The following is a 15170-nucleotide window of genomic DNA, read 5'->3' as shown; positions in this document are numbered from 1 at the left end:
TTTTTTTAAGGTAGAAATACATCACACAGCAATATCTTTTCTGAATAGCTGTTTTCATTTTCCTTATCTCCAACCAGTCACGTGTCTAATGACACTACCACCTAAATTTAGCTCATTCTGTTAGCACTTGCAATCCTACCGATGATGCCTGTAGGACTGCAACACACCTTTCTTCCTCCCAGTCTCCCCTCTCTCCTTCAGTGTTCGAGGCCATTTCTGAAACAGCAAAGCAGACAGCATACCAGAAGCCTCCTGCTTTTGCCTGCCACCCCAGAAGAGCACTCAGACCCGCTCTGCTGCAAGGACAGTGCAGGCCGCCTGTTTTGTTCGGTGCAACGCCCATTCCTCGCAGGCCCCTTTGTGCTATATTACAGTGCCCCCTCGCTCGCTTTTGTCTCCGTACTGTCAGTCAGTCTGTGCAATACCCCACGCCAGGCAAACTTTGGGAAGTGGGAATATTCTAACAGAGATCTACCCCTTGCGGTTCTCCAGATATAATGAAGAGGTCACAGATTTACGTATGCCTCATCCGCGGGGGGCAAACGCTCACGTAAACAAGGGCAGATCCAAACCACGGTTACTGGCTGCCGAAATCTTTATCTAGTCGAGGTTTCCCCATTCGGCCGTTGACTCCCCTAAAACAGGCGATGACGACACTGTCCAATAAAGGCAGAGATACCAGCCCACATCCCCAGCAAGCAAGAGGGGTCTGGAAGCTCTCTCAAACCACCTTCACAGGCAGGCCTCTCCTTAGGCCATTTAAATCCCAGCGCCCCAGCAAAACAGCCGTACTTTGCCACAAGCGGCATCCACGCCGGGCTTCCAGAAGGAGCGTGACGAAGGAAGGGAAAAGGATTTCAACCTCCGGAGGACACCGTCCACCTTACCCCACACTCAGACTGCTGCATGCCGCCACCGGCGGGCAAGGACGGGGGGTAGGAGGGGAAAAGCAGCAATAACCCCCCTCTCGGGTGCCTCCGGAGCAGCCAAACACCGCAGCCCGCGGGGGAGGGAGCGAAGGAGCCGGCCGGCAGCCCTGCAGGCCGCGCAGGCCCCTGCCCCGGGAGGCCTCCAAGGCGGAGCCCCGGCCTTGCAGCCGGAGCCGCCCCCCCCCCCCCCGGGGCGGGAGCGGGAGGGGGGGGACGGGGACGGACGACGACACACGGACGCAGGGGCCGAGCCCGGCCGCGGTCAGCCCCCGCCTCGGCGGGAGCCGGCGGAGCCCGAGGCCGCCCCGGTTACCTTGGTCTCCTTGACGTGCTGCTTGATGCCCTCCGGGTACCACTGCACCCGCACGTAGCCCCGCCGCAGCGGGCTGGCGCGGCCCTCCTCCGCCCCGCCGGCCCCGGGCCCTCCCGACTCGGAGCCTCCCGAGCTGGCGGCGCCGCCGCCGCCGCCGCCGCCGCCGGTCCCGCGTCCGCCCTCCTCCTCCTCCGAGTCCGAATCCTCGCCGTGGATGAGGCGCACCAGGCCGAACCGCACCGAGCCGCGGTAGCGGCCCGACACCAGGTCGTGGGAGAAGAGGAGCCGCTGCGAGCCGCCCGGCGGGGCCGGCAGGGGCAGGGCGGCGGGGGGGGCCGGGGCGGCGGGGACCGGGGCCGGGGCCGCCTCAGCGGGCTGGTCCGCCATGGCGCCGGGCAGAGCGGGAGAGCGCGCGGCCGCCGGCGCAGGCTGGGGGAGGGGAGAGGCGGCGCGGGCCGCGCGCAAGTAACGGCCCGGGGGCGGGGCCCGGCGGGGGCACGCCCACCGACGCGGCACGCCCACCGCGCGGGCGGGGCGGGACGTGACGACGGGTCCGGATCTGGACTGCGCGGGGGGGGGGGGGGGGGTGTGGGGGGAGGGGGGGGGCTGAGGCGCATCCCCCCGGGTCCACGGGCACGGGGGTCTGTGCTGCATCACCCGGGGTCTCCAGGAATGGGGGGATGCACTGAATCATCCCCCGGCTCCCCAGTCATGGAGGACTGCACTGTATCACCCCAAGTCTCCAGTCATGGGGGGCTGCACTGCACCACCCCGGGTCTCCAGGCTTGGGGGGCTGCATTGAATAATCCCCCGGGTCCCCACTCATGGGGGGCTGCATAGAATAATCCCCCTGGGTCCCCACTCATGGGGGGCTGCATAGAATAATCCCCCTGGGTCCCCAGTCTTGGGGGGCTGCGCTGCATCCCCCAGGTCCCCAGTCACGGGGGGCTGCGCTGCATCATCCCCGGACCCCCACTCACCAGCAGAGATGCCCCCAGCCCCGGTGCTCAGCAGGAGCAGCTCCAGAAGCGTGTGTGCCTCTACTATAAAAAGCCTCGACATTGCAACCCAGTTGCAGGTATCTGCATGGGGAGGGGGTAGAAAGCCCACCCTTGCCCCTCACCCCCACGCAGGCCCTCCCTGCCCTGCCGAGACGGCCACCCCGGGCACAAGGTGGGGGTCCCCCTGGCACCAGGCTCTGTCCTTTGCTGGGAGGTGCTCTCCAGCCGACAGCAAAGCCCGGTCTTGCTTTTTATAGCTCCTAGAAGCCCTCGTTAGGGTGTGCAAATGAGCCAAATATTTGCCTTCCTTGACTCTAAGGGATTTCCCCCCTCCCTCGGTCTGCAGGGATTTGTGAAACAGAAATGGTTTCTTGAGTGGGTCTTGCTGCCCTGGCAGGCAAAGGGCTAAAGGAATCCAAACCAGCCTTTGCTGCCTGTCCTTTACTCAAAGATATCCTGCCTATTCGCTCCCTAGATCTCCCCACCAGTGCAGTGCTGGCTGGAATATCAGGAAAATGCCTGAAATCCTCAGCCTGACTTGTTTTGTTGTGGGAACAACCCCAGGAGCAGCGGAGCAGTGTTTGCCCTCTTGCCCTCTGCCTCCCACAAACACAAGGCTGCTCTGCTTCAGTTGGATCAACCAGCTGGCTATCAGTTCTCCTTCCAAGGTTTTTCCTTTCAGGAAAAGTAACCACAATAAAGGTCTGCTGGTGCTCAGCTTCAAGATCTACCGCCCCACGAAGGAGCAGGGACCCTTCCCTTGGGCCTGCTGGGATTTTCCAACCTTGCAAATGGCCCTTAAGCCCTGGGAAGCAGCTGGGAAGAGGCTGGGGCAGATGGGTGGTGAGTGGGTGAGGGATGCGCTGGGAGCCAGCCAGTGCTTCAGCTCTGCCTGTCTCCTGGGCTATCCTGAGGTTTGGGTGGCAGGGCAGCGGGATGCTGTAAGTGATGGTGAAGTACAAACTATTCCCATCCTGCCTCCGAATCAGGGAGCTGCAGGCGGTGCAAGCATTCTCAGAGCCTGCCTTCCCCTGGGCCAGCCCGACCTCCACACCAGCATTTAATCACTTGCTACATCACCATTTTAATCAGAGGGGTATCGTTTTGATGTGGTTCCCTGCTGGAGCATTTCTCAGCATTGACCTCAGGGATAAGGAACAGAATAGAGCTAAAAGGGACCATTGGGTGGGAAAATAAGACAGTTTAAATATCCATTCAGTGCTACGTGGTTATACAGCTGTTTACAGGGACGTGCCTCTGGGAGTACAGACCTCCGTCTGCAAGCCATGACCTCTGTAAAGCGAAGGAGGTGGGGAGTGGAAAGGCGGCACATGAATGCCACCAGCACGAGGATTTCACCCTCTGCCCATCACTGTGCTCGAGTGGGGCATGTGGCATGTCTCCCCAGGGCATACAGACAGCCCACCTGGAACTGGGGAGAAGGTGCTGACCTCTCTCCCTCTGAAGCCAGGGAGAATTGTGCCTTTGTAGGAACAGGATCAGACCTTTGGGATGGGCAGAGGGTGCCCTCTGGCTCCATTGGAATTGGTGGCATGTTCTTCTCAAGGTTTCAAAGCACAGCTTTATCCAGCACGGTGATGCTTCTCATCATCTCCTTAATGCGCATCATAACAGCCACTAATAAAATATAGATACACGTAATGGGCATCATCATGTGTGTAGATGGAAACTGTCCCTCTTCAGAGCAATTACATACTGAAGAGCAGCGGTGGGGTTTCAGGTAGCCACAAATAGCCATGCAAACAATCACATTATACAACCAGCCGGGCTCACGGCAGGGGGATTTTAATGGGGACAAGTCAGGGCTGTTTGCTTGTTAGCAGGAGTTGAGCCGGGTGTGTTTTTGCACTGTGATCCCAGCTGGGGCTCTGGCGTGCTTCCATCGGGAAGTGGCACTGAAGGAGAACTCATCACTTTTTCAGGACACAACAGCCCGGGGCCTGGCCTGCCACTCCACTGACGTGCTTTGGGCGCATTATGGTCCCTGGGTGTCGAAAGGAGCATCTCTCATTCAACACGGCAGGCTGTGCCAATCTCCACTGAGGGACCTCAGCAAGTCAGACCACCCTGCAAAATACTAAGGCAAACCCAAGAAACATGTATGCATGATTTTTTTGGAGAATGAGACTGATTTAGCAGGAGGTCTGAACACGCAGGACTTCTACAAAGTGACAAGTCAAGCGGCCCCCCCAGCCCTGTTTAGGGACAATTCCTGCTGTTAGGCTGTTTGGGGAAGTGATGGCCTTTACTCTGCAGGAGAACATCCTCCCTGCAAGCAAGCTGCCTGTGTGATCTAACTTAGAGCACCAGTATCTCCCTGTTGAGATACTGGTGAAAAGCAAGCCCCATCCTTCCTCCTTGGGACCCGGCTGGTGCTGGATGCATCTCTCACACGATATGTTTGCCCAGGGCTTATGGGGCAGGTGTTGGGATGCCTGCTGGGTGCCAGGATGCTCTCAGAGTACCTGGATGCCCAGAGGGTGCCGGGAGACCTACAGGGTTTTGGGGTGCCTGCCAGATACTGGGGATGCCTGCAGGGTACCAGGATGCCCGCTGGGTGTTGGAAATGTCTCTTGGGTGCTGAGGTGCCCACAGGCTACTGGAATGCCCACCAGGTGCCAGGATGCCCACTGGGGATACCCACAGGGTGCCAGGGTGTCCACAGGGTTCTGGAGATGCCTGTCAGGTGCTGGGATACCCGCAAGGTACCGGGGATGCCCGGAGGGTGCCGAGCGCCCGCAAAATACCAGGGATGCCCGGGGGGTGCTGGAGATGCCGGGGGCTGCCAGGTGCCCGGGGGGTACCGGGGATGCCCGGGGGGTACGGGGGATGCCCTGGGGATGCCGGGTGCCCGCAGGGTGCCAGGATGCCCGGCGGGGGGGGGGGGGGGGGGGGGAGTACCGGGGCTGCGGCGGGGCTCTGGTGCCACCTGGTGGGCTGCCGCCTCCCGCAGCCGCGCAGGGTCCGGCCGGGCGTCTCCCGGCCCGGCGGGAGGGAGAGAGAACGGCACCGGTTTGTTGGAGCGGAGGAGCAGCAGCTTTGCTCGGCAGCCCCAGCGCTTGCAGACAGGGTCAGCCCGCCGGTCTGGGCAGCTCCTCGCTCGGAGACAGGAGAGCTCTGGGCTCCCCTCCGCTCTGCCGTGCAGCTCCTCCTTGGCCGATCCTGCCGATATTTTGCTTCTTTTGCTGCTTCCCAGGGGCACACGTGTCCCTGTACCACCCCCCGCCAGCTGCTCGGAAGAGCTGGTGCCTTCAGAAAAAGCGGTTCGAGTAGAGCTTGCTGCTCGGTTCCCGGGAAACGGCTGCAGACCTTCCCGCAGGGACAGGCTGGGAGTTTATCACCATCGTGCAGGCAGCTTAGCAGGAATTGCTGTGTCCCGAGCACATCAGGGAACAGAAATATTAGCAAGTGACGCAGCTTATGGCAATCTTTCGTCCCGTCTCGGTGAGCGCAGCAAATCTCCCAAGGCCGGGGGGGCCAGGGGAAAGCCTCTCCCCTGCGAGAGGAGCCCCTAGCAGTGCCCGGTGCCCCCATCCCACACAGGATTACCCGGCCTTTCCCTCCTTGCTTGTGCCACCCTGATCAAACACCTCTGGGCGGCCCCACAAATGGCCTCAGAGTGGCATCACCTTGTACATGTAAAACTTGATGCAAGCGCAGTCCTCCTCTACTCTGTCTCATCCTCTTCGCTGAGACCAAGACCTTACAAATCCCCTGACGGGGCTGGTCCAGGCCCAGCCTTGCTCTGGGATGCAGGGTTTGGCTTTTCCATAGATGGCATCCGGTCCCCATCCAGTTCCGTGGGGTCACCCTGGGTCCCACCAGCAGTGTCCCAGGACTGGACCAGGGGGAGGAGAGCTCCTGTAAGAAGCAGGATGCCCCAGCAACACTCACCCAACTGCCACGTCCCAAAGTCAGAACTGGATCTAAACCACCTGGAGGTCTGGGATCAGAGGGTGGGGGCTGCCTCTGCTGAGCCCCCTCCCACCTGCCCGGCCCTCTCCTCCCAGAGGAGCCTCTGCAGCCCCCGCTGAACCCCATCCTCCTTCCTCCTGGGGATTGTGTCATGAGTGGCCGTGACCTAGTTACAAACTACCACAGCCCTGCAGAGAGAAGGAAAGGAGGCTAATCACTGCCAGTGCCTATGCTCTAGGGAGGGGATAAAACAGGTCCTGGCCACATCCTGCCCCCTGCCTCCTGCTTTTGGTTGAGGCTGCCACAGTCAAGCAGACATGGGTGAAACTGTCACCCCAAACTGTTTGTACTCTTTCCTCAGATGCCCACGTAGAGGAGTGACAAGATATACCAGCCCTGCAAAAGCATATATATCTAAAAGGTATATCTAGTGGAGGTCAAAGCCAGAGTCCAAAGCCTGTTTCCCCTGGCTATTGCTGGGATCCAAAATAAGCTGTGAAGTAGCATCTCTTCCTCTCTTCCCCAGCTCCCTGTGACTCTGCGGAGGAGGTCAGCCCTGCGGCCTTCTGGAAAAAGCATCAGCTGCACTGATGGGCCAAAAGGAATATGCCAGAGGAAATCCACATAAATGTATATTTGCATATTGTATGTGTATATATATATATCTCTCTCAACATTTCAGAGCACAGAGCAGAACCAGCCCCTCTAGGGTCTATTTAGAGCCTGAGGCTGGGCTCTGGCCACCATCCTTAAGAGCTGTGTATTGCTATTTCGAAAGAGCATCAGCTCGCAGGCTCCTAAGCCGCACTGAAAGCCCCACACCAGCGAAGAGGCTGGAGGCACGCTGGCTTCGCAGGACCTGCTGGTGATTTTGAACTGCTCTTGGCGGCATGAGAGGGGAGCACCAAGGGATAGAAGCAGCAGGTAGCCAGCCTGACAAGCACTGAGAATAGTGAGTATGTCCAAAGAGCTGCATCCTGCTGTGCAGTTACAGCAATGACGAGCCAGTCTGCGGCAGCTGATGAAAAGGCAGGAGATAAGGGAGAATGAAATCAGAGCCCGCGGCTGACCTCACAGCGATGCCAAACTGCAGAGCCCTGCTGCCACCCCTGCTATGCTATTGCCAGGAGAAAAGCATCACCCTCTTTGGGTACATGGATCCCCTTGGTTAAACCAGGAGAAGGTGTAAAACAGGGATGTAAGCAGAGTGTCCAGCTTGGTAATTCCGTGAGTAATTACCTGTGTTTGGGAGAGAAACCTCCCTGACGGTGGCACACGGGGGAGGACCCTGATGCCACCTGTGTCCCCTGTGATGGCAGACCCTGCCCCTTGAGGCCAAGGGACTGTGAAGGCTGCAGCCACCAAAACCAGCTTAATCCCCCTGAGCGCCAGGATAACCCGAGACTGCGGCGGCGGGAATGGAGGCAGAGAGCGGCACAGCTGAGGAGCCCCTGGGCTGCATGTGTGTCACTTCATTCCCAAGTCCTGGCAGAGCAGGGGATGAGTCGTGACTCATCTGCCTCCCACGTGTCACCCCTCGCTGCAAATCCTACCCAGAAATAATTGCCATCTTCCTGATCAGGCAACCCAACAGAGGGACCAGCCTGGCTGTGGGGCCAGAGTGACAGCTTGGGGCTCTTTGAAGATGCTGAGTGAGCTGCTAAATATGTAAATCTCAGCACACTGCTGTGGTTCTAGTTTAATGGAGTTTTTGACCCTCTGTCTGCAGGAGCAGGGAGAGACAGACCCAGTTAACAGCACCGAGAGCAGCATCCCTGCTTGACTATTCCAGCCACGGGCCAGCCTCTGCTCTGCTGGGCTCAGTTGTAATGGCTGGGAATTGCACTGAAATGCCATTTCTGAAGAGCAGAAAGCTGCTGGGTTGTATTTCTGTTTCAAATCCATGAAAAAAACTTGGAAGAGAGAGATAAGTGTGTAGCCCCAGGTCACTCTGCCCATGGCTGGAAAATAAAGCAGGTGTGAACTCCTCTGGAAATATCTCTGGTGGAGCAAGGCCAGCCCTGCCTCCTGCTCCAGGCTTCTTTCAGGGCTGCATCTGGTTCATGATGATAATGATGATGCCAACATCATGCTCATGCCTGGGATAATCCTTCTTTTATTACACATGTCCTGATGGGAACAAATATTGCTGGCTTTGCCTATCCAGTATCTTATGCAATAGCTCCCAGGGACCAAGGGCTGCACAGGGGAGAGATGCTTGGTCTTTGGAGTAAGATCTTTGGCGCAGAAACCTTAGGTCTGGACCCCCATTCTGTAAGGAGCCAGTCAATTCCCGTGAGGAACTCCCCACTGCTCAAGCCCAAGCGATGATCACGCCTGGCACAACCAGCAGCTGCCCCATCCTTGCTGCAAAGAAAGCTCATCTGCCCTCGCCAGGGCTGCCTTCACCTTCCTATGGGCTCCCGGTGCCATCAGAGAGGTCTGGATCAGGCACAGTACATCGCTCTCCTTTCCTAGCTAAGTCCTCTGCTCTCCCTGCCCGGCTCGCAGCAGGGACTCAGCACAGAGCAATCAGCTAAATGCTTTATCCCTCTGCAGGCAGTCACGCCAGGGGGGGGTGAAAAAAAAAAAGCCTGATGGGATCCTTTTTCTGGCCTGTCACCTTAAAGCCTCTCACCTCTCCCTGTCTTTCATCGGGGTTATAAACTCCTTAGGATGTCATCACGTGCTCCATAAATAACAAATATATATAAGCAGGGGCTGTGGAGGGTGCAGCAGTCAGAGGAGGGGAGGCAAAACCCCGGGTCCTCCTCTCCTGCCAGCTGCAAGACGGCACCACCGGAGCCAGGCAGGCAGAGGAGCGGCGTGGGGTCCCCATTCGGTAAGCACCCATGTTTCTGTTGCATCCCGGTGGTACTAACAGCCTTGGGGACAGCTGGTGGTCCCGAGGCCACTGTGACTTGCCAGCCCCAGTATCCCAGAATGGGGGGGAATTGCGCCAGAGGGGAGGGAGGTTGGTGCATGCAGCTTAGCTTGCCTGAAAAGTGACTTTGGTGGAGGAAAGAGCGTGACTCATCACAACCCCTGTCCCATCCCTACACTTCCAACACATACTATCAAAACCTGGGTGTAGGGACTCTTCTCACTGAAACCTTGCGTGTTCAGGGTGTGGGAAGAACTTGAGCTCTTTCGCAAAGAATATTTGGCTTCAGAACTGGGTGAATAACTCCTTACTACCAACTCATTTAAAAATTCAAGCTCCAAGTCCAGGCACACATTCATAACGTAATAAGAAGATGCTGTTAGGGGGATACTGCGGACTTGCCTGTTTACTTACATGCGAGCATCTCTGTGGACCATGCGGATGCTTTGATCTCTAGTGCACAAACAAAAGTGGGGGGAAAACTTACAGAGCGGACTTTTGGTATGCTGCTACATACACACAGATATATTGGGCTCATCTCAGGTGGGTCTGGTAAGGAGTTAACAGAACAAAATTTAGCCTAGGATATAAGTGACTTGAACAATATACAGAAGGCTGTGCTGGAGCATTGGAAGACAGATGTCTTGAGCCAAGGAGAGAGGACTTTCCTCCTCGCTCTGGTTCTCACTTACTCTGTGAGCTGTGGCGAGTTTCCTTCACTTCTGCAGGTGGGATGCTTCCCAGGCATAAGAGCAGTGCTGGTACCCCCCTGGCTGGGCAGGGCCCGGGGTCAGCTCTGGGGATGGGCCTGGGAGGACGGCCGGTTCCTCTGCGCTCTGCAGGCTCTATGTATCTCCCCCACCCCAGAAGACCTTTGCATCTGCAGGGAGTTGAGAAGCAAAGGAAGAAGTTCATTTCCAGAAAACAAACACAAATGTATCAGCCCTCAGCTGTATATCTTGGCTTGCCAGGAATAAAGTGCCGGAGGCGAAATAATATAAGGAAAACAAGCCAAGGAGCAGCCTTTCCCCATCACCGACTTCTGCTCCGGGCTGTTGCTGGTTGGGGTCTCAAGAAATTTCTAAAAATAGCTAGAGGGATCTGAGTCCCCTTTCCAAGTTATCTCTAATGGGAATGGAGCAGCCGCTTGCACAAGAGGTCTTGAACCCCCCAGCTCTGTGGATGTCCCTGTAGAGACTTTCCACTCTTCAGTCCTTTTCAGCCTTTTTATGATCTGGGATAAAGATTTGCTCTTGGACAGTAAACTGTTTAACAGTAGCTATCATCCCTCAGCAACCTGATCTAGTTGAGGATGTCCCTGCTCATTGCAGAGGGGTTGGACTAGATGACTTCTAATGGTCCCTTCCACCCCAAACTATCCTATGATTCCATGATCCTGCTCCCTAATTCCCACAGCAGCTGAAACACCACCCTTACCCAAGGCCATACTCAGCTGGCCACTCTGCCCTGCCATCCCCGGGCCTGATCCTGCAGCATCCCCAGAACCTGCCCCAGGTGCTCAGCACTGCCCAGGATCAAACCACCGTTGCATTTTCTAGGTGCCCAGAGCCTACCCTCTTGCCTGCTCTGGGATTTATCCAGGTGGATGAGTCCCTAATCCAATTAGCAGGATAAGGAGTTCCAGAATAGTTGATAATAAGCTTTACAAACACTACAAGCCCCCCAGCACCCCGCTCTCCCCTCCAGCTCGGCCACCCCTTTACTTCCCTCCTACATGGTTTCTGGAAGCATGAACCACCCATTCCCAGCACCATTTAAGTTAGTCCTTGGTGACTAGAATGAGCATTGGGGATGCAAAATAATTCCCCCGCCAAAGAAACCCCCTCTCCGTGATGGACCCGAGATCCCTTAGATATACATCCATTGCCAAACCAGCAATTCATTGAAAATAAATCAGAACACCATGCTGTCTCACCTCGCACTGGATAAAACAGGCATTTCAGGCACCCAGCCCTCGGCATTTCAGGATGGAAAATTCCCAGCTTGTGCCGGTTCTGCCCTGCACAATGTTTGTGCTGGTAATGCTTTTGTTTCTATAAATCCTATTAGCTGGAGGCAAGCCTATAATTAGTAGGGAGAGCCGGCACCTCTCAAACAATAATCAAAAATGACCTGGCTTCGTACTGGCTTTGCTGCAATTGCTTGAATATTGGGCTGAGCAGGGACGGATGGATGGACAGCTCTGAGAGCAATTCCCACTATTTCTGCCTGCGGGACATATGTGCTTAGCAAAGTTATTCACTCAGTTTGTGGTTCCCTCCAGATTTATTAACTTAGTTCGCTCACACGTGAAACTAGAGGCAGATTGAAGCTACAGGCTCTGATCCAGGTTGAGGGATTTGGCCAGGCTGTGCAGGACGGGCACTGTCAGATGAGCTCGGGTGCTGGTGACTCACCTGGGGGAACCGAGGGGTCTGGGGTCCCACATCGCAGGTGGCATGTCCCAGGATGGGCTGTGCCTGGTGGGATCATGCTGCTTGAAGCACCCAGGGCAAGGGACAAAGCCTGGGGACACCTCACCCTGGGAGGACACTTGAGGTTTGCAGCCACAGGCACCTACTTGTCCCACCACTGACCCATGCCAGCTACATCTGTGAGCGTGGATGGGACCTAAGAGCCCAACGGGGGCTAAGCTGTGTCGCTTACCCGCTAAGCGAGCCGGAAAAAGGGAGAAAATCCCAGCAGCTCGGGCTGTCTCTGGGAGGTAGATCTGGCTGCCTGACGTGTCCGTGCTGGGGGTGTGTGTACGGTGGCCCGGCACTGACCTCTTACTCACGTACAACCATGCGACACCACACAGAGCTTTCAGAGATGCTTGTTTTGCAGCCTCCCAGCTTCTGGCAGCCACATCCCACCCCGCCTGTCCCCAGGTCAGGGGCTAGACTTGCCCCTGGGCTCTCCTGCCTGTCCCGCTGCCTGGCTTTGCCACGGGCTGGGTCGGGAGATGCGGGGCAGGATGGCAGACCAGGATGCTCAGCCCCATGCCTGCTCCCCCAGCCCCCTCTCTAACAGCCCCTCTCCCTGCTCGGTCCCACCGCCTGGATGCTGGCAGCTGGTCACCGGGCTTTTGCCCCCCACATCCCCGGGGCCACAAGTTTGCCACAGCCCACGGCTGGTGCCAGGCTCCTGCACTGGCCCCAGCTCGCAGCGACAGCAGACCGATAATGGGGTCACTGTGGGCGGGTATTTGCTATATATATATATACACACATATGTACAGGAAAAGAGTGGCAAGCAGCCTAATCTTGTGCGTGACCAACAGGTATTTTCGGCAGCTAAGAGTGCTGGAGGAGATTGGTTGAAATAAAGGGTAGCGTGCCGCTGCCGGGGCCAGGAGCTGGCAGAGGCTGCCCCGAACAGAGGGAGCGGTGGGAAGCCAGGCAGAAGGAGAAGGAGGAGGATGTCGGCGCTCAGCGCGTTGCCTTTCCTGAAGCCGGTTCACCTGAGGTCCCCCCGAAGCTCGCTCGGGGGTCAGCGCCGCCACACGCTGCCCGCCAGTGAGTTTCGCTGCCTCAGCCCCGAGGATGCCATCAGCGTGTTTGAGATCGAGCGGGAAGGTAAGGGGCTGCCCAGGGGAGGTCCTGTCTGGTGGCATTGACTGGAGATGCCCGTCCCTTTCCTTTGCCGGTCCCTCATGCTCCTTGGGGGCACGCCGTGGTGGCAAAGCCCCCGTGCATGCCCTCGTGGAGGATGAGGGAGGGAGCCAGAGGCCATGACTTGTGGCCTGGCCACCACAAGCTCCTTAATGAGGTAGGGGAAGCCATGATTAAGGAGGTGGGGAACTACAGCCCCCAGCTTACCCAGTTGCCTGGGGTGGGGATGGTGGAAGGTGATCCTGGAGCAGGACCAGGTAAATAGGGAGCAGCTCTCCCAAAACAGTCCTGCCAGAGGTGAGCAGAGAGGAGAGGGGGAAGGTGGGAGGATGGACTCCATGCTCAGCCTCCTATTGCAGAGGGGCCCTTTGAGATGCACCCCCAGCAACGTCCCCCATCCCCTTCATCCCCAGCTCCCCTCACCCAGACTCACGGGCCCATTTCTCCCTCCTCTCCAAAGGGCAAGGGCAGCTGGGTAGGTGCCGGGCAGGAGGAGGGTTCATCTCAGCACCTGCTGCTGTAGCCCTGGAATCAGCAATGGCAGTGGGGAGCCGGTCCCTGGGGGGCTGCCTCTGGAGGAGGGGAGCTGCTCCCTGGGACCACCCATGTCCCTTAGAGCTCCTTTAGGCCAAGGAGGCAGCAGGACACATGCCATCTCTCCCCATCACATCCTGCTTTCCCCCCACTACATCGGTGCTGGGGGGTTTTCTGGGTCCGGGTGTCCTCGGTTCCCCTCGCTGCACTCACTGCCGTCCCCCTCCAGCCTTTATATCTGTCTCCGGGGACTGTCCCCTCCACCTGGACGAGATCCGTCACTTTCTGAACCTGTGCCCGGAGCTCTCCCTTGGCTGGTTTGAGGAAGGGCGGCTCGTGGCATTCATCATCGGCTCCCTCTGGGACCAGGAGAGGCTCAGCCAGGTAAGAGCTGGACCCTGTTCTTCCCAGTTTGCGCACTGGGAGAGACACTGCCAGAGCCTGGGGATGAGGAGAAGCTCTCCGAGGCCCCTCACCAAGTCTTCTCCCGAGACTAACTGCTACAGGGCTGCTCTGGTGGAAATGAACTTTCTCATTAATTAATTTCACTGATGCTGTTAAAAAAAATACGCCAAGTAACACCCCTCAACGTTCATCGTAAACTTAAAAAGCCTCCAAGGATGATGAGGGGAGGTGAAGGGGAATGACACCAGGACCCTTTTCCCTTTGGGGGAGGACGTGGACCCTGGTTCACTGGGATGGGGAACCAAGAGACATGCAGGATAGGAACCCCCCCCGGTCACACTAACCCCCGCTCCCCCCTCGGCAGGAGGCGCTGACCCTGCACAAGCCGCGGGGCACGGCGGTGCACATCCACGTGCTGGCCGTGCATCGCACCTTTCGGCAGCAAGGCAAGGGCTCCATCCTTATGTGGCGGTACCTGCAGTACCTGCGGTGCCTGCCCTTCGCCCGGCGCGCCCTGCTCATGTGCGAAGATTTCCTCGTGCCCTTCTACCAGAAGTGTGGTTTCGAGGCGCTGGGTCCCTGCGAGGTGACGGTGGGGGAGCTGGCCTTCGTCGAGATGCAGCATCCTGTGCGAGGACATGCCTTCATGCGCAGGAACAGCGGCTGCTGAGCCCCCTCAAGTCCAGCCCTGCTGGGGGGGGGGGGGGGGCTGGAGAGAGGCTGCAGGGGGGTGGATAAGAGGCAGTGACCCCTCTCCATCCCCACCACAGCTATATACCTTCCCCAGCCAGCCCTGGCTACAGCTATTCCCTCTACCACGTCTGCCTTCCAGCCAGGAGTTCTGCCTGGTCCCATCCCAGCCCCGCAGGGCTGGGGACAGAAATCTCCCACCTGGCCCTGCTGGAAGCACCGATTCCCCCAGTCTCCACTTTAACTGGGGCTGTGCTGGCAAGCCTGGGTGGGCTGCAGGGCCATGTGCCCCCACCCAGAGATGGAAAGGAGCAGCTGGGGTGGGTCTCTGCTGATTTAAGGGCACTCACAGTCACGTTTTGCCGAGACACCCAGCAGAGCCCGTACGTACATGTGCCCCCAGCCCTGCACACCCTCCCACCACCACCACCACAAGCGAAGCACACCACAGCCAAGCCCTCCCCGAGCAGCCCCCAGACCAGGCAGGACTCCCAGCAGCCGCCCCCTGCCCGCAGACATCTTTCCAGACTCCGTGGAGCACACCCCCAGCCCATAGCCACCCCCAGCCACACACTGCAGAGCCTCCCTGGGGTCCAGTCCAAACCAGTCCCTACCCCAGACCCACGACTGGGCCAGGACAAGCCTTCTGCAAACACTTCAGGCTGTTGTGAAACAGCAAATAAAGACGTGGTGGTGGTTTTCTAGGCAGCCCGTGTGCGTTCCTATCCCGCTCCGACTGTCACCTCGCCACAACAGCCGGAGGGCAGGCACCGGCCGGCAGGATGGGAGCCATCCGACACCCCGTGGGGCATCTCAGCTTTGGGAGAGAGGGGGCAAATCCAGCCCTGGATCATTTGATAAAGG

At 58.0% G+C, this 15170-nt stretch overlaps 3 protein-coding genes across 6 annotated transcripts in view; 2 read left to right on the top strand and 1 right to left on the bottom strand.

Moving 5' to 3' along the window:
- Nucleotides 1–1659, bottom strand: part of UBE2O (ubiquitin conjugating enzyme E2 O) — a 67438-nt gene extending 65779 nt beyond the window's left edge. Inside the window, exon 1 of one of the 2 annotated variants that reach the window (XM_049813142.1) lies at nucleotides 1243–1659. In XM_049813142.1, coding sequence (XP_049669099.1) covers nucleotides 1243–1629 — 387 coding nt within the window. In that variant the 5' untranslated portion in view covers nucleotides 1630–1659. Of the gene's footprint in view, nucleotides 1–887; nucleotides 1045–1242 lie in introns of those variants that run through there. The other variant, XM_049813143.1, reaches the window with a different exon arrangement.
- A 201-nt stretch (nucleotides 1660–1860) lies between these two features.
- LOC126044042 (elastin-like) lies at nucleotides 1861–6825 on the top strand. Of its 2 annotated transcripts, none has more exons than XM_049813202.1 (2): nucleotides 1861–2320; nucleotides 2926–6825. In XM_049813202.1, the coding sequence occupies exon 2, from the start codon at nucleotides 4679–4681 to the stop codon at nucleotides 5777–5779; it is 1101 nt and encodes a 366-aa protein (XP_049669159.1). In that variant the 5' UTR covers nucleotides 1861–2320; nucleotides 2926–4678; the 3' UTR covers nucleotides 5780–6825. The 2 variants fall into 2 exon arrangements, 1 of the variants encoding a protein (XP_049669159.1); XR_007507555.1 differs by lacking the exon at nucleotides 1861–2320 and having other exon boundaries at nucleotides 2335–6600; nucleotides 6706–6825.
- Nucleotides 6826–8892: 2067 nt separating this feature from the next.
- On the top strand, nucleotides 8893–15149 carry AANAT (aralkylamine N-acetyltransferase). Of its 2 annotated transcripts, none has more exons than XM_049813213.1 (4): nucleotides 8893–9021; nucleotides 12360–12641; nucleotides 13441–13595; nucleotides 13981–15149. In XM_049813213.1, the coding sequence occupies exons 2-4, from the start codon at nucleotides 12485–12487 to the stop codon at nucleotides 14284–14286; spliced, it is 618 nt and encodes a 205-aa protein (XP_049669170.1). In that variant the 5' UTR covers nucleotides 8893–9021; nucleotides 12360–12484; the 3' UTR covers nucleotides 14287–15149. The 2 variants fall into 2 exon arrangements, with proteins under 2 accessions (XP_049669170.1, XP_049669169.1); XM_049813212.1 differs by having other exon boundaries at nucleotides 12347–12641.
- Nucleotides 15150–15170: the final 21 nt, after the last annotated feature.

This window comes from Accipiter gentilis, chromosome 10, assembly GCF_929443795.1.
Source record: "Accipiter gentilis chromosome 10, bAccGen1.1, whole genome shotgun sequence".
In the NCBI taxonomy this organism is placed as follows: Eukaryota; Metazoa; Chordata; class Aves; order Accipitriformes; family Accipitridae; genus Astur; species Astur gentilis.
Note: the sequence above shows the minus strand (reverse complement) of the source record. Positions and strands in the feature narration are given on the sequence as shown.

Bases quoted from the DNA above. Each gene is read 5' to 3' on its own strand.
- LOC126044042 (XM_049813202.1), top strand. From the start codon at position 4,679: ATGGGGCAGGTGTTGGGATGCCTGCTGGGTGCCAGGATGCTCTCAGAG.
- AANAT (XM_049813213.1), top strand. From the start codon at position 12,485: ATGTCGGCGCTCAGCGCGTTGCCTTTCCTGAAGCCGGTTCACCTGAGG. The intron at 12,642-13,440 runs GTAAGGGGCTGC...GTCCCCCTCCAG, and splicing joins GTTTGAGATCGAGCGGGAAG to CCTTTATATCTGTCTCCGGG. The intron at 13,596-13,980 runs GTAAGAGCTGGA...CCCCCTCGGCAG, and splicing joins ACCAGGAGAGGCTCAGCCAG to GAGGCGCTGACCCTGCACAA.